Source organism: Hevea brasiliensis, chromosome 9 (assembly GCF_030052815.1).
Source record: "Hevea brasiliensis isolate MT/VB/25A 57/8 chromosome 9, ASM3005281v1, whole genome shotgun sequence".
In the NCBI taxonomy this organism is placed as follows: Eukaryota; Viridiplantae; Streptophyta; class Magnoliopsida; order Malpighiales; family Euphorbiaceae; genus Hevea; species Hevea brasiliensis.
The window spans coordinates 15,497,636-15,521,595 of NC_079501.1; the positions used below are offsets into that span (position 1 = coordinate 15,497,636).

Here is a 23,960-nt window from a genome sequence, read left to right on the forward strand (position 1 = left end):
TGAGAATGTTAAGGTGGATGAGTGGCCATACTAGACTAGATAAAGTCCGTAATGAGAGTATTAGAGAAAAGGTAGGAGTGGTGCCAATTGAAGATAAGTTGAGAGAAGAGAGATTGAGGTGGTTTGATCATGTGAAGCGTAGACATACGGAGGCTCCAGTTAGACAAGTAGAGCACATTAAGTTAGAGGATAGAAAGAAAAAAAAAAAAAGGGGAGAGCTAAATTGACTTGGAGTAGAGTAGTACAGTATGACTTAAACATGACCTAAAAGCATTAGGTATTTTTGATGATTTAACACAAAATCGTTAAGAGTGAAAAAAGCAATCCATATATCGGCCCCAAATTTTTTGGATAAGGCTTAATTGAGTTGAGTATTGAACTAGATATTTCAAGCACTCAACACACTTATCCACAGTCGAAATAAATATCAAGCATGGCAAAAGATAATGACTTTGATCTTGCATTTGTTGATATTGAGGCCTGACAAATATAAGAAAAGGATTTGTATTACGGAAAGAACAAGTTCACCAGATTCACATCAACCCAGTAAAAAGTAGTTACTTCTACCAATGGCAAATAGCATTTCAGTCACATCTGTTTGAGCTTATTGACTCTCTCAACTCCTAATTCTTTGCAGATGAATCAGAAGCACCATCAGGTTTTATGTCCTCATCAGTTTCAATTATCTTGCCATCCCTTGGAACTAAGCAAGGGATCCCATCCTTTATCTATCAAAAGAAAAAAAAAATGCAAGCAAAAAAGATTAAAAAAATTTTCATATAAAGAGAAGAGTATCTTGTTCCTAACATACCCAGAAGAGATTTAGGACTTACAGGATAAGAGACACCGATAGCATCGCTGACAAGAGAATTCGTTTCCTCACAATACCTACCCAATAAGGCCAAAGCTCAAAACCACTTCACAAAATTATAAGAAAGGAAAAGAAATTGAGAGAAATAGTGGAAGACCTCAAGGGTTGCTTGGAGAGTGGGCAGACCAGAATTTCTGAGAGAGTTTTGTTGATTCCATTCCTTGCTTCTTTCAACAGCGCTCTGCTAAATCTCACCATTTTTTACCCAACTACTGTAGAGGCGCAACACTTTTCTTTCGGAAAGTATTCGTATCTTGAAGACGCACTGCTTAGTCTCTTGAGTTCCTAATACGACGTCGCTTCTATTCTTTTTCTATTGAAGCCTTCACCGCCTTCGCGTCCAGCTGAGAGTTGGCTGTGCTCCTTCCATTTCTGAATCTTTTAAAAAAAACGAATTTAAAATATCATAAGTTTACAGACTGAAATTCAAATTTTAAATAATCATAATTTTAGAAATAATTTTAATATCACTAATCACAAAAATATTAATTCTATAATGCATTTAGTATATTAAAAAATAATGCACCTCTACTCACGTAAAATTAGTTTCTTCATGAATTTTAAATCTAAAACCTAAATGAATGCGTGTAATTTTCCACATGCATTGATTGAGAGTGAAATGCTTATCCACCAGAAACAAAAACATCTAAAGTTTTATTCCCAAAATGTGCATCTTCTGATCACCTTTTTATGTGTGCATGAGGAATTACTTTTTATGGATTAAAAAAAATATTGCAAAAAAGATGCCCACCCAGAACAAGACTGCCCTGGGTAGGAAGTTTTATGGGCAGAATTTGATTCCAAACCCCTAATTCACACTGGTGATGTTATTGCAAAATTGGCCGCACTTTGAAACTCGATTCCCTTCAAATACCTTTTCATTCCGGACTCATGATGCAAATTCCATTACATGACAGCACCCTCGACTAAAAGTCCACAGATTACGGCCGTAAAATAGCTTCCGATAAGCACACCGGTTCTCTAGTTTCACACAAGCCTAACAATGCACCAATACTCGCAAAGAAACAAGATACTGGGCATCCATGCTTAACTAAAGAGCAATGCCAACAGACACGACAAAAGATGAAAGAAGCCAGGAACCATGTGCAAGATCTAGCCTTGAGGCAAATAAAAAACTCTGTGGAAGTTGTCAAGGGCACATCACAGAGATCTTGGAGAATTCCAGCAGATTTTGGTTATCAGCAGCAAGGATATCAATTACCGTAAATATGATCAATATATGGCTATGACACAGAGTGAGGGCAGGGTAAACATCGGATTTAAAATGTACATACTGCTAAAACAGATCACATTGATAACCAGTAGGCAATTGATTGGAAGGAAAGCCCAGCCACAACCGAACTCTCCCCCGAGAATCCAATTATTATTTACATTTCAAGTCCCCACAAGTTCAAAGCAGTAAATGAAACCAAGGAAGACTAAAGTCTATTAACTCTTCAGCGCTAACATAAGCCAACAAGGTTCATTTACTATTAAGCCACATACTCCACATTTGCTACTTTAAACCACCCGGTAATTACTTCATTCAAATGCCCACTGGTTCTCCCGACGAACCTCTTCCTCCTCCTCAGGGGTAAAGTCATTCTTGATGTTAAATGTCTTCCTGATCTCCTCAGGGGTCTTTCCCTTGATAATGTCTGCAACAGTCTGACATGTCAGGTCCAGCAGGCCCTTGATGTTCAAATAGTTGGCAGCCTGGAAACATAATCAAATGATCAAATATGAGTTCTTGGCCAGGCCTACAACCCAGTGATCTGTGAACACATGGGAATTGAGAAAGCATCATTCCTATTGTTCAAATGTTTTTCATTTCTACACAAATAATAATAGTGCCCACAGCATTTTAAAGGTTTCAATTGATTGCAATTTAGTCCACCAAGTGACTGCATTATTAATAAGAATGAAAATAAAAGTCTACAAGCAGTGTATGTAAAAATCAAATCTTACATTGAACCCGTTCTAATTTCTAAGAACCAGAGAAGTGTTAATTGTGCCACAAAATACGAATATTTCAAAACAACAATCATTACAAATATTAGCATTTTGGACGGAGATTTACAGCAGTACGAGCAATGTACTGTTCTCATCAGAATTACGTGAGTTGAAAACCTAACAGTAACCTAATCAATCCAAAATGCTAATATTTGTATCAGTGCATTGATGATTTTCACATTTGTACTTTAAATTTTATAATAATATAATATTGAAAGCATTATTCAAGATTCCTATCATACTTAGGATTGGCAATCAGAAATCAATATATAGAAAACAATTAGATACCGACCCAACAATTAAACTCATTAACTATAGTGGCATCAGCATAGAAGTTTGTAGTAGGAGAGGATGAACACAAATGGATTTTTTTTTTTTTTTTTTTTTTGAAGAAGAAGAAGAGTAAGGGAAGAGAGCAGAAGAGGCCGGGGGGGTTGGGGTTGATAGTGTGAGATGTATTGACATTTTTTAATTTATGAATGCAAGTCACAACCCAGAACTAATGCCTTACCATTTTGACAAATAAAGATTCAATAATAATCCCGGTCAGCACTTCTTTATGTCGAATTTAAAGAAGTGGTGCCAAATCTATACAAGCATATATATATTTCAAAAGGCTCAGCTCATTCAAATAACATATCTAAAACAACAGTGACCTATAGTAGAGTCCAAATGTAAAGCATATCCTAGTTGTTACAGCTCAGAAAAACTGAACGTTATGTGAAAACTATCATTCAGTATGAATAACAAGGACCAAACCTGCAAGATAGAGAACCAACAGACTCGCTATATTCCAAGACTGCAGCAATATGATTCAAAAGCAAGCCAGAAAGGTTCATGATTCATAATAACATCGAACTAAACTTGATGAGGACTAATATAAGAACATATCTTTTGAAAGTTGCTTAACGAAGTGAGTAATATGTTAAAATTTTACTGACATGATCTTATGATGGACCAATCTACCAGCCTAAGCAATTTTTGACAACTCAATATTAAAAATGCTAGATACAATTCACGGTGTTTATCATGCTGAAATCAATGTTGATCACATTATTTCAGCTTACAATGTTTAGATATCTTCTTCAACCGGCAAGGTAAATATAATAAACTGTAAGGACAAATAAATTATAAACATCAAAATTAAAAAAAAAAATGGCATTTGTCAATGTTAGAATCCATAATTTCATTTAGATTATTATGTCTACCATTTTTCTTCTATTAAAATGTCCTCAAGTAGCAACATATTCATAAATTCCAGGATCTAAGAAACAAAACACCAAAGTAAAAAAATCATAACCTAAACCTTTGTTTGGATGGAGGGAGATGCAGAGGATAAAAGAAATTTCATTATTTGTTTGGTACAAGCTGAAGAGAGAAATGAGAGAGGATGAGAAATTTTACTTCTCGGATCCATATAACTAAGCCAAAATATTTATCTCCAAATTGGTGTAATAGTTATTTCATAAAGAAATTGTTTTCTCCTATTCTAATAATCTAACACAAAATTCTTTTCTCTTCGTTTCACTTGTGTAATTGCTTCTCATTTATCCTGTACAATTTCCACTAAACAGAAAAAAAAAGCCTCATGAAAACCCTAATCCATAATCATTACATTAAAAAACACATCGACGTCTACTAAAATTCCCACCTAAACACAAATCACATTCATATAAAACACGTAAGAACGGAATCAACAAAACCAAAAAGGAATGAAGCAAGGAGCAGATCTAAAGATGAAAGAAGAGGAAAAAAGAAAAAAAAAAAAAAAAAAGAAAGAACAGACTAGAATGAGATCGAAGAGTGTGGCCTGGTCTACTTTCACGAACTCAGCGTCCCAGTCCTTGAGCCCATCATCAGCGCTGCTGCTGCGATCATCAGACTTGGGAGTCTCGACGTGCTTCTTGCAGTACTCGATCACCTTCGCCAGGATCTTGCTAGTCACATTTGGCAGCGGGATGCCGTTATCAGCGCAATCGTCCTCGATCATGTGTTTGATCGTTTGAGACTCAAGCGCCACCGCCTCGTCGACCTCGAAGGGCTCACCGTCGCTGCTCTTCAAGGTGATCTTCTTCGACGACGACATCGTTTAGAGCGCAAACAAACGAAAAAAAACAAACAAAAAATGACAAAAAAAAGGACCCTAGAGGCTTAAGCTGTTCGCTAGGCGTATTTTCACAAACAAACAACAAAGAGCTTGGCGAACCGAAGAGCCGCAACCCCTTCCATTTAATAGAGTTTGTGAAACAATTTGGGTGATTCCATTCCCGTGGGCCAGGCTGTATCCAGAATAATCTTCATGGTTTACGTGTCAACTTTTTATTTGAAAATATCGTGGCTGTTACAGGCAACCGGTAAAAACCGACTACAGGCAGCGAAGGATGAACGAATCCTGGCAAAAACGTCGTCAGTAAAAGACAACACTAGTGCACTGCATTGTCCTTCTGATATTTGCAAATCAAATCTACTTTTTTTTTTTTTATTTAAATTCCAAAATTTAAATTCATAACTTTTTATATCATTAAGCCTTTAAGTGATAATTAAGATTTTTTTTATTTAAATTTAATTTATTAAAAATTTAAAATATATTAATATTAAATTTATAATAAACAATAATTTTTTAATAATCGATATATATTTAAATAATTGAATTTATTTATTTAAAAAATCTTTTAAAAAGATAATTAATCGTTAATAATACACTAATCAATCTTATTTTTTACCGACCCTAATTATAAAATTCTTCATAAAGTGTACATTTTTATTTGATAAAAATACTCACATTACTTTTAATTTTCACGGCATTCATTTATAAGTATGGGTTTGATGAATTTTATATCACTTCAATTTTATTTTTTTGCGTAACCTTTACGTGTTGGATGAATGAAGTCTTTTATGATTATATTTTTATAATTATTTAAATTTTATTTATATATTTTAATAATAAATCTTAAAAATTATTAAAATATAATATAATAAATTAATAATTATATATTTATTTTAATAATAAAATAAATTATAATATATATATATTAATTATTTTATATATCAACAATAATAATTAGATATAATTTTATTAAATATTAAATATAAATCAGTTACTATTAACTATATTTAACGGTTAAATTTAATAGATCTTTAATTAATTTATTTACCATTTAATCGTAATTATCTGTATAAAAGTTAAAATTTAGAAAATAATTTATAAAATTAAGTCATTTAATTTAATAATGATGTTTAAAAAACAATGAATTTTAGCCAGTAATAGGTCTTTAGGATGGTAAGATCCAACCCATTATAATAATAATAATAACAACGATTTAAGTTTGAAATTTTTCTAACATAATTTGTTACATGCGAATCATTTAAAATGAGGATTATCTAAACACCTATACTAAAAATACAAAATCATTCATCATCTGCACTCTGAGAATTGTCAATTTGCTAATTTATAAAAATAAGATTAATTTACGAGCCTTGCAAAGTATGAAAGTTTTATAGTTTTCCCATTACATAACAAAATTTCAAAATTTTGAAGTCATCCTCATAGCGATTGCAAATTAATTAAAATTTCAATTATTAAATCATCAGAACAAAGAGGCAGATCATTAACTATATAATTTTTCAATAATTTAAATAATTTATATAGTTACTTGAATGTTATTTTAAAAAATGCAAAATGTTATACAGAAAAATAATGAAATTTGCAAATATTGAAAGGTATAAAAGATTTAATTTTAGAAAAAGTGAAGACCTCCACAAAAATTAATAGGAGAAGAAAAAAAAATCACAAATGAGGAAATGATTATGACTTTTTAAATTATTTCTTAAATATTAACATTTTTTTTAAGAAATAAAAATAGAAACATAATATAAATATGAAATATATACTACTATAATTTTACATAAAAAAATTTAAAATAAATTATTTATACAAAATATAATAACAATTATCTTAATTTGAATAACCTAATCGTGTTAATAGAGTATTTTATTTAGCAATTTGGTATCAAGTACGCTCCACTCAATAATAATCTACTGCTATTTAATTTTAGAATTTTTCATCGACCTTAATTTGAGAATTATCAAATTTTGATACTCTCTTTAAGAAATGTACTTCATGTAATAGCACTCCTGCCAAATTAAAAAATATATATATATTTAACAACTTCATAATAAAAAGGAAAATCGCATAATAAATGAAGAGAATTTAGAGAAGAATATCAGCATAATATTTAAAACAATATCTTTAGTATAATTATTATTATATTTGATATTATGAATATATTCTTTTACATTATATAGCCTTTTTTTTATTACATTTATAATATAAAGATATTATATTATTATGAGAGAATATTTAAAAGAAAATAATTAATAATTATTTAAGAAATAAAAATTTAATTTAAATAAGTATATAATTCTTTAAAATTTTAATATAAATTTAAAATTTATTATTATATTTAACAAAATAATATAATTTTAAAAATGTAAAATTATATTATTAAAATAAAATAATAAATGCGTTGAGTAAATTTTTACATATAATTTACTAATTCGCTTGCCAAATAGTGCAGGTCGATTATTAAAAAAAAAAAAAAAATAGCGTAGGTCGATTTCTCCACATGGCAAATTTGATGTTAGGGCTTACAACTTCAACATGGTGAATTTTGGGAACTAATCAGCGAAATGATACGTTACGACATCTTTGCCAAGTCAAAAGATAAAGGTGGTGGAAAGTGCTAAAGTGCCAAATTTTTTGTACTAGAACGAGGAAATTATATACTATTATAGTGATTTCATATGGTATTTCTACGTGACATATCAATGGATAGTTTTAAATCAGCAAATGTAATTATTGAATTTGAAAAAAAGTATAATTATTTTTAAAATAAAAAAAATAATAATAAATGAAAATAATTATTTCTGTTTATATATAAATTACTCATTGATTTGTTATTCTATGTAAATCTGTCTATATAAAATCACAGTAAAAATATAAAATTACTCCCTAGAACATTTTCATCTCTTTCAACTTTCAACCACAACTTGGAGCAATCAAATATTTTTTCTTTTTTTTTTCTTTAATTTTTATGGTTAGCTATTTAATTAATTCATTAATTTTAATCTTTTACCAACAATTTATACAATTCTAACGCTTCATAAATTTATAATTTTATAATCTTATTTATATATCAATCACTAAATAATTAATTACAATGAATTAAATATTTGTATACTATTAACGAAATAAAACAGTACAGCAACAGAATTTTTGTATAATTCAAGACTACCAATTAGATATAACAGAAAAAGACCATACTTCATAGAAAGCATGCAAAATTATCATAAATTAATAATATAAAATATCTAGTTAATTATATTGGTGCAAATCATAATGCTTTTCCAGGCACATAGATTTTCCGTCTTAATCCTAACATCAACAATGTCATGTCTTGGAGGAGAACCCAGTATAAATCACTGAAGCAATCCTAATATTCCATCAATCCTAGAGGTTAACTATCATTCCCTATGACACTCGCATCGCATCCCAAAACCGATGCATCTCTTTGGTATTGATCTTCATATTGGGAGCTTTGGCTTCTCAAGCCATAGCTCGTAGTCTCCAAGATGCATCGATGTATGAGAGGCATGAGGAATGGATGCCTCGTTATGGAAGTGTTTACAAGGACGTTAACGAGAGAGAGATGCGTTACCAAATATTCAAGGAAAATGTAAAGCGCATAGAATCCTTCAACAAAGATGCAGCCAAACCATATAAACTAGGCATCAATAAATTTGCATATCTTACTAATGACGTGTTCGAAGCCACAAGAAATAGATTCAAAGGTGTCACAACCCAAAATTCTAAACCGTGACCGGCGCATAATTTAAGTATTCTTAAATCATGCAAGCCTTATCAAAGTATCTTGAATGAATATATTGTCACTTACTAATCCCAAAAATAGACAAAATCGAAATAAACAAAATGCTGAATAAACATCATAAATATCGCATAGGTAAACTGCGGAGTTTCTACAGATTTTAATAAAAACTTAAACTGTTCAATAAACTAAACTAATTTTTAGCTCGAGAAAACATGAATTCGGGCATACCATGAAAACAAATCAAAGTTGTCCCTCTCCAGAAAATTGTCTGAATATTTGGATCAGCTGCAGAATTTTACTGATCTGAAACAGATAACAGACAGAGAAAACGTGGTTTGAGCTAAATGTTCAGTGAATGATAATTATAGCACACAACGAAATAGGAACAGACAACGCTTGATTAATTTCACAATAAATTTTCTATTCAATAAAATCATGCTCATGCTGTCAAAATCATTAATAAAATAACTTCATAAAACATATATATAAAAGAAATTCATTCAATAAAAATTTTATGGTACAGTGCACCAGGGTGATGATACCTCGCATCACCAAAGCCCAGATGGTAAGCGCGCTACCAGATATCAGATACCTTCCTCCTCCTTCACAAATATCAATGCATATGATACTAATGCAAACCATAAACTGCAATGATGCATGACTCGACAATGCAACATAATACCATGATAGTCCACACGGCAATGCAACCTAATATCAGCTGACATAATGAATATTTGAATCTCCTATATACCCAAAATATAAAAGAAAAATATTAAATAATAATAAAATAAAATAATTTTATTTTATATATATATATATATATATTGGGTGGACGGACGTGTACGAATAGGGGATACAAGGACGTGGACGAACAGGAGATACAAGGACGTGGACAGGGGATTCAAATGTTTATATATATATATATATATATATATATATATATATATATATATATATATATATATATATATATATATATTCGGTGGATGGACGTGGACGAAAATACAAAGGTTTATATATTCTAAATTGATGGTTACTTATCTCACAGTAATCATAATCAACCCAATTCAATACCAATGGTCAAAGAAAAAAATCAATTTCTAGAGTAATTGTAACAAATTAATGAAAGAAAATAAAATCAAATTCACCCATTATTGAATAAAAAATGAGAATTTTTACCTTGAAAACAGAATTGAAGGTGATGAATAGAGAAGTAAAAATTTAGGGATTCTTTGCACACATCATATTATAAATAGTAAATTTTTATATTTATATACATATATATATATATATATGTACATCTATAACAATAATTTAAAAGATAATGAAAATACTTGTTGAGAGTATTTGATAAAAAAATGAGGTGACAAACAGGTTTTGAGAGTAAAGTTTAGCAGAAGAGATGATTAGGGTATATATATATTTCAAGAGTTCTATTAGGTGTAGAATGGGATAAGAGTTATTATTGAACTGGGTTGTTCAGATTGCAGATATATATTTAATTTAAAAATATATATATATATATATATATATATATCTAAAAATAAATAAGCAGACCATCCAATAAAAAATATATATATATATTTTATAAATATATTAAATTATTGTAAGCTAATTAAAATAAAATAATAATAAATAATAAATGTATATGGGTTTCCACATACTTCCCCCCTTAAAAAAAATTCGATCCCTGAATTTGAATAGACAAAATTCTAACCTGAAGAATCAAATAAGTGAGGATATTTGGCTCGCATTTCAGATTCTGCCTCCCATGTGGCCTCACTACTTGAGTGATTATGCCACAAGACTTTGATCAAAGCCACTTTCTTAGATCAGAGTTTCCTAATTTGTCGATATAAAATATTTACTGGTTGCTCCTCATATGACATATCATCTCTAAATTGCATGGTTTAAGGTTGTAAAACATGAGATGGATCTGGTACATACTTCCTAAGCATATAAATATGAAAAACTGGATGTACATGTGCAAAACCAGGTGGAAGGGCTAAACGGTAAGCAACTGCTCCAATTCTCTCCAAAATTTCAAATGGACCAACAAAACGAGGGCTAAGCTTCCTTTTCTTCCCAAACCTCATGATTCCTTTTATAGGAGAAACTCTCAGAAATACATGATCACCAATCATAAATTCTACATCTTTACGCTTAGGGTCAGCATAACTTCTCTGTCGACTTTGAGCAGTCAAAAGTCGATCACGAATTAGTCAAACCTTCTCTGAAGTTAATTGTATCAACTCTGGTCTAGTAAGCCTTCTTTCTCCAACTTCATTCCAACAAATCGGTGACCTACACTTTCGACCATATAATGCCTCATATGGAGCCATCTCTATACTTGTCTGATAACTGTTATTATAAGCAAACTCCACTAAAGGCAAATGATGATCCCAACAGCCACCAAAATCCATAACGCATGCACGAAGCATGTCCTCTAATGTCTGTATGGTCCTTTCTGACTGTCCATCCGTCTGAGGGTGAAAAGCAGTACTAAAGTCTACTCGTGTTCCTAAAGCTTCTTCGAATTTCTTCCAAAATCGAGAAGTAAACTGAGTACCACGATCAGAGACAATGGAAACTGGAACTCCATGAAGACTAACAAGCTTTGATACCAACTTTGTCACGATCCAAAATTCTGAACCGTGACTGGCGCATAATTTAAGTGTTCTTAAATCATGCAAGCCTTATCAGAATATCTTGAATGAATATATTGTCACTTACTAATCCCAAAAATAGACAAAATCCAAAAAAACAAAGTGCTGAATAAACATCATAAACATCCCATAAGTAAACTGCGGAGTCTCTACAGATTTCAAATAAAAACTTAAACTGTTCAATAAACTAAACTAATTATTAGCCCGAGAAAACATGAATTCGGGTATACCATGAGAACAAATCAAAGTTGTCCCTCTCCAGAAAATGGATTGAATATTTGGATCAGTTGCAGAATTCTACTGATTTGAAATAAATAACAGATAGAGAAAACGTGGTTTGAGCTAGATGCTCAGTGAATGATAATTATAGCATACAACGGAATAGGAATAGGCAGACGCTTGATTAATTTCACAATAAATTTTCTATTTAATAAAATCATGCTCATGCTGTCAAAATCATTAATAAAATAACTTCATAAAACATATATATATAAAAGAAATTCATTCAATAAAAATTTTATGGTACAGTGCATCAGGGTGATGATACCCCACATCACCAAAGGCCAGATGGTAAGCGCGCTACCAAATATTAGATACCTTCCTCCTCCTTCACAGATATCAATGCATATGATACTAATGCAACCCATAAATTGCAATGATGCATGACTCGACAATGCAACCTAATACCGTGATAGTCCACACGGCGAGGCCAGATAACAGAAACAGATATTGGGCATAGGTACCAATTCAAAATAGAAAATCAATTTGTACAAATCAATCAAAATCAATAAAAAATTTCAGATAGCAAATAATAACTGATAGTGTAATTCCAATAGTATATTTCAATAGTTTCAGAGAGTCAATAAAATCAAATCAATCTTAAATCAATTCAGTAACACATCGGTAAATTTTATAGTCAAATATCGATCAATATAAATACATTAAAGGCATGTTCCAGGAATTCTAATGGGTCTAATGCAGAGATAGTTGACAAAATCAATTATTTAATCAAAATCGAAATAAAATTCAATAATAAAATAAAACTCTAGAAAATCACATATAAAATAATTGTTAAAATATTGTTTTAAAATTTCATTTAATAACAAACTTAATGCTAATAATTTTAAAAGGGACTAAAATGGTGCCATGTACTATAATTACCACTCACCTGGAACCTCCAAGAGAATAGTTATTTCAATGGAAGAGAGACAATTTCAACCGACTAATTGAATATTCAAATCTCCTACACACCCAAAATATTAAAGAAAAATATCAAATAATAATAAAATATAATAACTTTATATATATATATATATATATATATATATTTGCGAATTTGGATTTGTGGAGGAACAGGACGAGGTGCGGATTTGGATTTGTGGAGGAACAGGACGAGGTGCACGTGGGATGAACAGTTTTATATATATATATATATATATATATATATATATATATATATATATATATATATATATATAACAATACCAACTTTGTCACGACCCAAAATTCTAAACCGTGACCGGCGCATAATTTAAGTATTCTTAAATCATGCAAGCCTTATCAGAGTATCTTGAATGAATATATTGTCACTTACTAATCCCAAAAATAGACAAAATCCAAATAAATAAAATGCTGAATAAACATCATAAATATCCCATAGGTAAACTGCGGAGTCTCTACAGATTTTAATAAAAACTTAAACTGTTCAATAAACTAAACTAATTATTAGCCCTAGAAAACATGAATTCGGGCATACCATGAAAACAAATCAAAGTTGTCCCTCTCCAGAAAATTGTCTGAATATTTGGATCAGCTGTAGAATTTTACTGATCTGAAACAGATAACAGACAAAGAAAATATGGTTTGAGCTAGATGCTCAGTGAATGATAATTATAGCACACAACGAAATAGGAACAGGCAGACGCTTGATTAATTTCACAATAAATTTTCTATTCAATAAAATCATGCTCATGCTGTCAAAATCATTAATAAAATAACTTCATTAAACATATATATAAAAAAAATTCATTCAATAAAAATTTTATGGTACAGTGCACCAGGGTGATGATACCCCACATCACCAAAGCCCAGATGGTAAGCGCGCTACCAGATATCAGATACCTTCCTCCTCCTTCACAGATATCAATGCATATGATACTAATGCAAACCATAAACTGCAATCATGCATGACTCGACAATGCAACCTAATACCGTGATTGTCCACACGGCGGGGCCAGATAACAGAAACAGATACTGGGCACAGGTACCAATTCAAAATAGAAAATCAATTTGTACAAATCAATCAATATCAATAAAAATTTTCAGATAGCAAATAATAACTGATTGTGCAATTCCAATAGTGTATTTCAATAGTTTCAGAGAGTCAATTAAAATCAAATTAATCTCAAATCAATTCAGTAACACATTGATAATTTTTATAGTCAAATATCAATCAATATAAATACATTAAAGGCCTGTTTCCGAAATCCTAATGGGTCTAATGCAGAGATAGTTGACAAAATCAATTATTTAATCAAAATCGAAATAAAATTCAATAATAAAATAAAACTCTAGAAAATTATATATAAAATCATTGGTAAAATATTGATTTAAAATTTCATTTAATAACAAACTTAATACTAAGAAATTTTAAAAGGGACTAAAATGGTGCCATGTACTATAATTAGCACTCACCTGGAACCTCCAAAATAATAGCTAGATTCAATAAAAGAGAGACAATTTCAGCTAACAAAATGAATATTTGAATCTCTTATATACCCAAAATATAAAAAAAAAATTAAATAATAATAAAATAAAATAATTTTAATATATATATATATTGGGTGGACGGACGTGGACGAATAGGGGATACAAGGACGTGGACAGGGGATTCAAATGTTTATATATATATATATATATATATATATATATATATATATATATATATATATATATATTCGGTGGATGGACGTGGACGAAAATACAAAGGTTTATATATTCTAAATTGATGGTTACTTATCTCACAGTAATCATAATCAACCCAATTCAATACCAATGGTCAAAGAAAAAAATAAATTTCTAGAGTAGTTGTAACAAATCAATGAAAGAAAATAAAATCAAATTCACCCATTATTGAACAAAGAATGAGAATTTTTACCTTAAAAACAGAATTGAAGGTGATGAATAGAGAAGTAAAAATTTAGGGATTCTCTGCGCACATCAGATTATAAATAGTAAAAATATATATATATATATATATATACACACACACACGTACATATATAACAATAATTTAAAAGATAATGAAAATACTTGTTGAGATTATTTGATAGAAAAATGAGGTGACAAACAGGTTTTGAGTGTAAAGTTTAGCAGAAGAGATGATTAGCGTATATATATATTTCAAGAGTTCTATTAGGTGTAGAATGGGATAAGAGTTATTATTGAACTAGGTTGTTCAGATTGCAGATATATATTTAATTTTAAAAAATATATATATATATCTAAAAATAAATAAGCAAACCATCTAATAAAATATATATATTTTTTATAAATATATTAAATTATTGTAAGCTAATTAAAATAAAATAATAATAAATAATAAATGTATATGGTTTCCACAAAACGGCATATGTGTTCCGCACAAGCAGGTCCTTCCAGATATGAAAATGTTTCTGCTGTACCATCTTCCCTGGACTGGAGAAAGAAAGCAGCTGTTACAGCCATCAAGGACCAAGGCTAGTGTGGTAAGTGCCAACTTTCTACCAGCTCATCATTAATTATATATATATATATATATATATATATATATATATATATATATATATATATATATATATAGTTGATTGATTAGTCAAATTGTATACAGGATCCTGCTGGGCGTTTTCAGCTGTGGCAGCTGTAGAAGGAATTACTCAACTATCAACAGGCAAATTGATCTCCCTTCCTGGGCAAGAACTAGTTGATTGTGACACAAAGGAGAGGATCAAGGCTGCCAGGGTGGCCTAATGGAGGATGCCTTTAAATTCATGGAACAAAATCCAGGCCTAACAGCAAAGGCTACCTATCCTTATCAGGGATCTGATGGAACATGCAACACCAAAAAAAGAAGCCAACCATGCAGCCAAAATAACAGGCTATGAAGATGTTCCGGCTAACAATGAGGCAGCATTAATGAAGGCTGTTGCGAGGCAACCAGTTGCTGTTGTCATGCTGGGGGATTTGAGTTTCCGTTCTATTCAAGTGGCATTTTTACAGGATCTTGTGGCACTAAACTAGATCGTGGTGCTGCTGCTGTTGGGCGTGGAGAGAGCAATGGAATGAATTATTGGCTTGTCAAAAATTCATGGGGCACGCAATGGGGCGAGGTAGGGTACATAAGGATGCAGAAAGATGTTGATGCAAAAGAAGGGCTTTGTGGCATTGCAACGCAAGCATCTTACCCTGCCGCATGAAGTTAAGGACCAAAAAGCATCCATCTAATTAGTACATATATGTATTTATAGTGTGGATGCTTCACACGTTTAGTATTTTTCCATAATATGTGGATTGTTCATAATCTCAGCTAGTAGGTGTACAAACGAATTTGTATATCTGCAACTGCAATTATTACAATATGAATGTGAATATATCTTATGCTACTTTCATCTTCGTTCCAGTCTAAATTTTGTTTTGAAATGAACAATAGCTTTTCTTATCAGAATATTAATGTAAAGAAAAAGATCGTCAAGTGGATCATTAGTTTAGAAGGAGGAAACAGGTTCAATCACTTGAGTATATTTGGGTTATTGTTAGAGGTTCATTTTTCTTGGCAGTATTAATTAGCAGCTTTCACTGTTTCACTAAAGAGGTATTGTCACACATAAAGGCATTGCTAACTATAAGATTAACCTCAGATCATTTGTAAAATTTTCTATAATATAATTAGTAATTTACACATTAAGCGTCATTACTTTTGTGTCTGAAATTTTATTTGCAAGTCGACTTTGGATGAAAAGTTCAAATGTTAATGATATAAATGTTTTGTACTTCTCTGTAGCAATACTTCAAGTTGCAGGGAAGCACTTTTCTTGATGATTGCTTTGATAGAACTACTAATAGAACAATTGGAGTGAGGGCAGCTCGTGTTGAAGTCATACTCCATGTATAAGTTCCAGAAATCTACTTCAGATTTGTGTTTTTAGTACTTGTAATTCAAAAACCCTGCAATTTAGCTAAAAAGTTCTGATTTTGTTTTTTTTTTGTTTTTTTTTTTCTTCCTTTACAATCTTACATTGTTGGCAATTGCTCTAATATTATTTTGGTAATTGCTCTAACCCTGCAACAAAGCCTCAGAAACTCGTCGGAAACTAGTCATGTAAGTCATGCAAGAAACAAGCTTTTACTTATATTACAACCATCACTAGATTAGCCATACTATGAGTTACGGGTGCTCTGAAAGATTTGTGAGATGACCCAATCTAATAATTTGGAAGAACAGAGTGAATGGTGATATCTAAGATAGGTCACCCATTGAAATGCCATTATCTTGCTACAAGACGAGACTTTATTCACATTTCATTCAAAATCTTTTGCACGAAACGGTACGTTGAGAAAATTTTGGTTTAATGTGAAACCACTTGGATAAAAGTGCAACAGATCAGACAAAACTTCCATTGGAGGCAGATTGTATATATAAATAACAGATCAAAGTAGATTAATAAAATGAGTCACAAGAAATTAAGACTTTCAATAATATATTAATTAAGTCATCAAATCAATGGTCCAAATCAGAATGTCTTTCCAGGGACGTAGATTTTCCCTACCTGAATACTAAAATAACAAGTTATTGGAGGAGAACTCTATATAAATTACTGAAACAATTCTGTCACTCCATCACTCCTTGCAGTACCACTTCCCATGGCATACACAGCCCAATATCGAGGTATCTCTTTGGCATTGATATTCATTTTTGGAGCTTTGGCTTCTCAAGCCATAGCTCGTACTCTCCAATATGCATCAATGTACGACAGGCATGAGGAATGGATGACTCGTTATGGACGTGTATACAAGGATGCTAATGAGAAGGAGATGCGTTACCAAATATTCAAGGAAAATGTAGAGCGCATAGAATCCTTCAACAAAGATGCAGGCAAACCATACAAGCTAGGCATCAATAAGTTTGCAGATCTTACTAATGAAGAATTCAAAACCACAAGAAATAGATTCAAGGGGCATATGTGTTCTGCACAAGTAGGTCCTTTCAGATATGAAAATGTTTCTGCAGTCCCATCTTCCATGGACTGGAGAAAGAAAGGAGCAGTTACAGCCATTAAGGACCAAGGCCAATGTGGTAAGTGCCAACTTCCTATCTACTAGAGAACAACCAGGTCATCGGTAATTATATTCTTTATAGCTTATTGAATAATAAAAATGCATACAGGATCCTGCTGGGCATTTTCTGCTGTGGCAGCTGTGGAAGGAATTACTCAGCTAGCAAGTGGAAAATTGATCTCACTTTCTGAGCAAGAACTGGTTGATTGTGACACTAAGGGAGAGGATCAAGGCTGTCAGGGTGGCCTAATGGATGATGCCTTTAAATTCATTGAACAAAATCAAGGCCTGACGACTGAGGCTAACTATCCTTATGAGGGATCTGATGGAACATGCAACACCAAGAAGGAAGCCAACCATGCAGCCAAGATAACAGGTTACGAAGATGTTCCAGCCAACAATGAGGCAGCATTAATGAAAGCTGTTGCAAAGCAACCCGTTGCTGTTGCCATCGATGCTGGTGGATTTGAGTTTCAGTTCTATTCAAGTGGCATTTTTACAGGATCTTGTGGCACTGAACTAGATCATGGTGTTGCTGCTGTTGGGTATGGAGAGAGCAATGGAATGAATTATTGGCTTGTGAAAAACTCATGGGGCACACAATGGGGCGAGGAAGGGTACATAAGGATGCAGAAAGATGTTGATGCAAAGGAAGGGCTTTGTGGCATTGCAATGCAAGCATCTTATCCTACTGCATGAAGTTCAGGACCACACAGCAGCCATCTAATGTGTAACTATATATATAGTTAAATAATGTAGTGTGGATGCATCCTTTTAGTAATTACCATGTGGATTATTCATGATCTCAGCTAGAAGGTGTACAGTCGTCATATCAGAACGAGTTTGTATATCTGCAACTCCAATTATTATAATATGGATGTGAATATCTTATGCTACTTTCATATGTGTTCCAGTCTAAATTTCTTATGTTATCTTCTCAAGATCTGTTATATATCATGGAAAGGCCGAATATTGACTCTGCTGATTAACACACAATTCCTCAAAAAAATATGAATCAGATACTGATCATAACTGAAAATTTTAAAACGAGACCGTATTAACCCTAATTAAGGACAAGGATGAAAAATTGGAAACTATGACTTGCTCATATAAACATACATGGACAATGGCAAAGCAAACTTTTTCTCTCCTCTCTAACTCTCCTCTTCTCTACTGGCTATCAACTTAAAAGTTGAAGCGGACACACCAAGAACCTCCCACCCTTCCTTTGATGGCGTTTCTCCATATTTTACGAGTGCTCCTAGTTGAGAAGATCCTGGATCTACCAGAAAATTTCATGATTTATCACATATAATTATGTGGCATTAAATGCAACGTCACATCTACTCCAGACTCCAGTTATAACCTTCATTCTGTTTTCTGGTGACTCACAGGTTTTCCAAGGCATTTGCCTATGCCTAGTTGTGAAGTGGATTGATGTTCATGTTGTCGGTTAAATCTTCAGGGCAGATAGGATAAGGAAACTGAACACAATATGCCATTCAAGCCTAATTCTAAGAGAAGTATACTTTAGTACAGCAAACATATCACAAGGGAGTTATTTTTCTTTTTGGTAAATCCCCTAATTCTAAATAATTAGATCAATGAAGCAAAATTAATACATTGTGCGGTTGTGCCTTTGACTAAATCGAAGTGTTGGATTTTAAGTTTATTTAAGGGTGACCAGTTCTCGGTTATAATTAAAAAAATTAAATTGAACTTAATCAATTTGATTTATTTAATTCGGTTAATTGTTTTTTAGAATTTCAATTTTTCAATTTATTTCAATTCTATCTCACTTTTTGCTTTTTGTAATTCTAAAATTCTGCTGTTAAATTTATTACTTGCAGTTATAAGTCTCTCCTTGATTTAAGAAGATCGATTAAAAAGAAATTAAGTTGAAACTTACTGTAGTAACAATTGTCTATATTTTTTGTACCCTTTTTGCTAATAAGCAGCCAATCTACTGAAATCAGTGGGTGAATTTCTGTATTTTCAATCTTGTGTGTATGAGGTAGAGAACTAACTTAACGTTCTCCCATAAATTTTTTATAATTAAAATTATTTTGTGGTTTGGGATATTGAATGTCACTACATAGATTATAATCATTAGAACTTCAATCCAATGAATGTCAGTAAAACTTCAGAAAAATGAATAAACTAAAAAATAATTTTATTTTATTTTTCTTTCTTTATTACTTAGACCTTGTTTGGCTTAAATGAATCACTTTTTGAAAATTTTATTTTCCAGAAAATAAGTTGCCTAGTTAAGATAAGTAACTTACTTCTTGGGTAATTGAAAAAAAATTGTCTTTCACTCCCCAGGAAGTAGACATTTACTCCAACTAAACAAGTCAATTTTTTTTTACACTTTCTAGTAACTTGAACTTGCCTAACTCATTTACCCAACCAAATAAAGCCTAGTCATATCAACAGCTTATAATAAAACACAAAATATCAAGAAGACCTCTAAATAGCCAAATATGAGCTATGCACAAAGTGTTACAATATATAAATTGCATTAACCGTTTCTATTTTATTTCAATTATTTAAATTTAATTTATTAAAATAAAACCCTTTAACTTTAGTTTTATTTCAGAAAAAAAGCTTCTTTTTATTTCTTAAAATATGCAACCTGAAACCTCAACAAGATTAGCTAATCTCTGTGTTACGTATGCTTAGAAATGTTTGACATGACACAACCCAATATTTTGGGAGAACAGTGAGAATGCTGAGTTCTAATCACCGTTTAATGCCATTATCTTGCTACAAGACGAAGACATTATTCATATTTCAATCAATATCTTTTGCAGGAAACGGTACGCTGAGAGACTTTTAGTTGATGAAAAAGTGAAATCACTTAGTTACAACAGAAAAGACAAAACTTCCACTGAAGGCAGATTGCATCTATAAATGAGTCACTAAAAACTAAAATTCAATAATATATTAAACAAGTCATCAAATCAACTATAATGGTCCAAATCAGAATGTTTTTCCAGGCACGTTGATTTTCCCTACCTGAATACTAAAATAACAAGTTATTGGACGAGAACTCTATATAAATTACTGAAGCAATCCTGTCACTCCATCACTCCTTGCAGTACCACTTCCCATGGCATACACGGCCCAACATCGAGGTATCTCTTTGGCATTGATATTCATTTTGGGAGCTTTGGCTTCTCAAGCCATAGCTCGTACTCTCCAAGATGCATCAATGTACGACAGGCATGAGGAATGGATGACTCGTTATGGACGTGTATACAAGGATGCTAATGAGAAGGAGATGCGTTACCAAATATTCAAGGAAAATGTAGAGCGCATAGAATCCTTTAACAAAGATGCAGGCAAACCATACAAGCTAGGCATCAATAAGTTTGCAGATCTTACTAACGAAGAATTCAAAACCACAAGAAATAGATTCAAGGGGCATATGTGTTCTGCACAAGTAGGTCCTTTCAGATATGAAAATCTTTCTGCAGTACCATCTTCCATGGACTGGAGAAAGAAAGGAGCAGTTACAGCCATTAAGGACCAAGGCCAATGTGGTAAGTGCCAACTTTCCATCTACTAGAGAACAACCAGGTCATCAGTAATTATATTCTTTATAGCTTATTGAATAATAAAAATGTATACAGGATCCTGCTGGGCATTTTCTGCTGTGGCAGCTGTGGAAGGAATTACTCAGCTAGCAAGTGGAAAATTGATCTCACTTTCTGAGCAAGAACTGGTTGATTGTGACACTAAGGGAGAGGATCAAGGCTGTCAAGGTGGCCTAATGGATGATGCCTTTAAATTCATTGAACAAAATCAAGGTCTAACGACTGAGGCTAACTATCCTTATGAGGGATCTGACGGAACATGCAACACCAAGAAGGAAGCCAACCATGCAGCCAAGATAACAGGTTACGAAGATGTTCCAGCCAACAATGAGGCAGCATTAATGAGAGCTGCTGCAAAGCAACCAGTTGCTGTTGCCATCGATGCTGGTGGATTCGAGTTTCAGTTCTATTCAAGTGGCATTTTTACAGGATCTTGTGGCACTGAACTAGATCATGGCGTTGCTGCTGTTGGGTATGGAGAGAGCAATGGAATGAATTATTGGCTTGTGAAAAACTCATGGGGCACACAATGGGGCGAGGAAGGGTACATAAGGATGCAGAAAGATGTTGATGCAAAGGAAGGGCTTTGCGGCATTGCTATGCAAGCATCTTATCCTACCGCATAATTATTCAGAATCACACAAGAGGCCCATCGAAGCCATCTAAGTAATTAGTTCATATATATAATATAGTTTCTGTATGTTTGTGTGCTTGGTTTTAGTAACTACCATGGTTGTTCAACCTCAGCTAGTAGGTGTACAGTCCTCGTGCAAGATACGAGTTTGCATATCAGCAATTATTATGTAATATGTATGTTAATATCTTATATTACTTTCATTTTCGCTCAAGAGTCTTGATTGCAATAATTTGTCTTCACAATCCTCTTATATTATGGAAAATATGAGAAATCTTACGTCTAAGAAATCCTCAAGAAAAATGTTAAACAGGTGAGATATGCAAGAAACACGAGAAAATTTTATTTTGCATTCCGACCTTTATTTTGAAAATGAGGTTTAAATTTCATTAATTATCTCTAAACTTATATGATTGTAACACTACAGTCCTTAAATTTTAAAACGTAACATAAAATCCCCTAAACTTTCAAATTTTGCACAGTAAAATCCTTCTAATTTTCAATTACTGATTTTTCAGTTGAAAACTGATGTAAACAGTCCCGGCTCTTAGTCAACATTTCTCTTTCCTATCTTATTCAAATTGTAAAATTATTCTCTCTACACCTGAAAAATCATTCTATTTACAGTAAGAAAAATGATTCAATTTACACATAACTTAAGAGAGAAAAGAGAAATATTGATTAAACTCCACGCTAGAACTGTTCAAGTCAACGTCTAACTAAAAAATCGACAAGTAGAGGTTAGAGGGATTTACTGTGCAAAATTTGAAAGTTGAAGGGGTTTTATATTACATTTTTAAGTTGAAGGACTAAAATGTTATACTAGATAAGTTCAGAGATGGTTGTCAAAATTTATCCTGAAAATGAGGCAAATGTATATTTGCATCCCTTAACTTTTTTAAAACCTCAACCATTATTTTTTATAATGCTTAAGCTCAAATTGGTCCTCACGTACGTGAGAGTAAGTGAACAGTAAAAAGGGATTTACGTGGCAAGGGAATACCGTTAAGGAAGTCAAATTTCTACCAATGCACAGCCAGGGCTTCGGTAATTATATTCTTTATAGCTTATTGATTAATCAAATTGTATATGGGATACTGATGGGCGATTTCAGCTGTTGCAGCCGTAGATGGAATTACTCAACAACTTGCAAACTGAACTTTCTTTCTAAGAAAGAACTTCTTGATTGCTGCCTGATGGATGATGCGTTTAAATTCATTGAACAAAATCAAGGCTTAACGACCTAGGCTTACTATCCTTACGAGGGATCTGAAGGACCGTGCAACATCAACGAGGAAGCCAACCATGCAGCCAAGATAACGGTTATGAAGATGTTCCAGCCAACAATGAGGCAGCACTGATGAAGGCCGTTGCAAAGAAACCAGTTGCTGTTGCCACTGACGCTGGGGTATTTGAGTTTCAGTTCTATTCAAGTGGCATTTTTACAGGCTCTTGTGACACTGAACTAGATCATGGTGTAGCTGCTGTATATGGAGAGAACAACGGAATGAAGTACTGGCTTGTGAAAAATTCATGGGGCATAGGATGGGGTGAGGAAGGCTACATAAGGGTGAGGAAGGCCCTGTGGCATTGCAATGCAAGCATCTTACCCTACTGCATGAAGTTTTAGATTGCCAAAAACCATCTAACAATTAGAAAATACATATGTTGTTTGGCAAGTACTCTGTTGGGAGTTCATAATCTCAGCCAGTACGGCGCAGTCCTCATACTACGTGCAAGTCAGTGTTGTGTATGCAATTGTGTACCTGCTATTATCATATAATACGATGTGAATCTTACACTTCTTTTATCTTTCATTCCAGCCTAATTTTTGTAGCATGCTTCACATGATCAGTTTAACTAATTCATGATGGCAAGCCGAATGCCAAATCTAGAAAAAGAACCGACTAATTAACCAGGAGAAATCATGTTTTCATCATTGCATCCAAGTATACATCTATAAACTATGGAGGGAAA

At 32.4% G+C, this 23,960-nt stretch overlaps 4 protein-coding genes and 2 pseudogenes across 4 annotated transcripts; 4 read left to right on the plus strand and 2 right to left on the minus strand.

The window, feature by feature from the left end:
* Positions 1 to 434: 434 nt before the first annotated feature.
* On the minus strand, positions 435 to 1,289 carry LOC110635042 (uncharacterized). Its single transcript, XM_021784230.2, has 3 exons — positions 969 to 1,289; positions 834 to 888; positions 435 to 728 (listed from the first exon to the last, which is right to left on the minus strand). Exons 1-3 carry the CDS (start codon positions 1,067 to 1,069, stop codon positions 624 to 626), a joined length of 261 nt encoding a protein of 86 aa, XP_021639922.1. The 5' UTR covers positions 1,070 to 1,289; the 3' UTR covers positions 435 to 623.
* An 861-nt stretch (positions 1,290 to 2,150) lies between these two features.
* Positions 2,151 to 5,100, minus strand: LOC110635041 (SKP1-like protein 1B). The gene is made up of 2 exons (XM_021784229.2): positions 4,671 to 5,100; positions 2,151 to 2,587 (listed from the first exon to the last, which is right to left on the minus strand). The coding sequence occupies exons 1-2, from the start codon at positions 4,968 to 4,970 to the stop codon at positions 2,414 to 2,416; spliced, it is 474 nt and encodes a 157-aa protein (XP_021639921.1). The 5' UTR covers positions 4,971 to 5,100; the 3' UTR covers positions 2,151 to 2,413.
* Positions 5,101 to 7,573: 2,473 nt separating this feature from the next.
* On the plus strand, positions 7,574 to 15,892 carry LOC110635036 (senescence-specific cysteine protease SAG39-like; annotated as a pseudogene).
* Positions 15,893 to 17,329: 1,437 nt separating this feature from the next.
* LOC110635053 (senescence-specific cysteine protease SAG12-like) lies at positions 17,330 to 18,727 on the plus strand. Its single transcript, XM_021784242.2, has 2 exons — positions 17,330 to 17,769; positions 17,860 to 18,727. Exons 1-2 carry the CDS (start codon positions 17,337 to 17,339, stop codon positions 18,447 to 18,449), a joined length of 1,023 nt encoding a protein of 340 aa, XP_021639934.2. The 5' UTR covers positions 17,330 to 17,336; the 3' UTR covers positions 18,450 to 18,727.
* Positions 18,728 to 20,855: 2,128 nt separating this feature from the next.
* On the plus strand, positions 20,856 to 22,246 carry LOC110635052 (senescence-specific cysteine protease SAG39-like). Its single transcript, XM_021784241.2, has 2 exons — positions 20,856 to 21,295; positions 21,386 to 22,246. Exons 1-2 carry the CDS (start codon positions 20,863 to 20,865, stop codon positions 21,973 to 21,975), a joined length of 1,023 nt encoding a protein of 340 aa, XP_021639933.2. The 5' UTR covers positions 20,856 to 20,862; the 3' UTR covers positions 21,976 to 22,246.
* An 838-nt stretch (positions 22,247 to 23,084) lies between these two features.
* Positions 23,085 to 23,820, plus strand: LOC110635037 (senescence-specific cysteine protease SAG39-like; annotated as a pseudogene).
* The last annotated feature ends 140 nt before the right edge of the window (positions 23,821 to 23,960 follow it).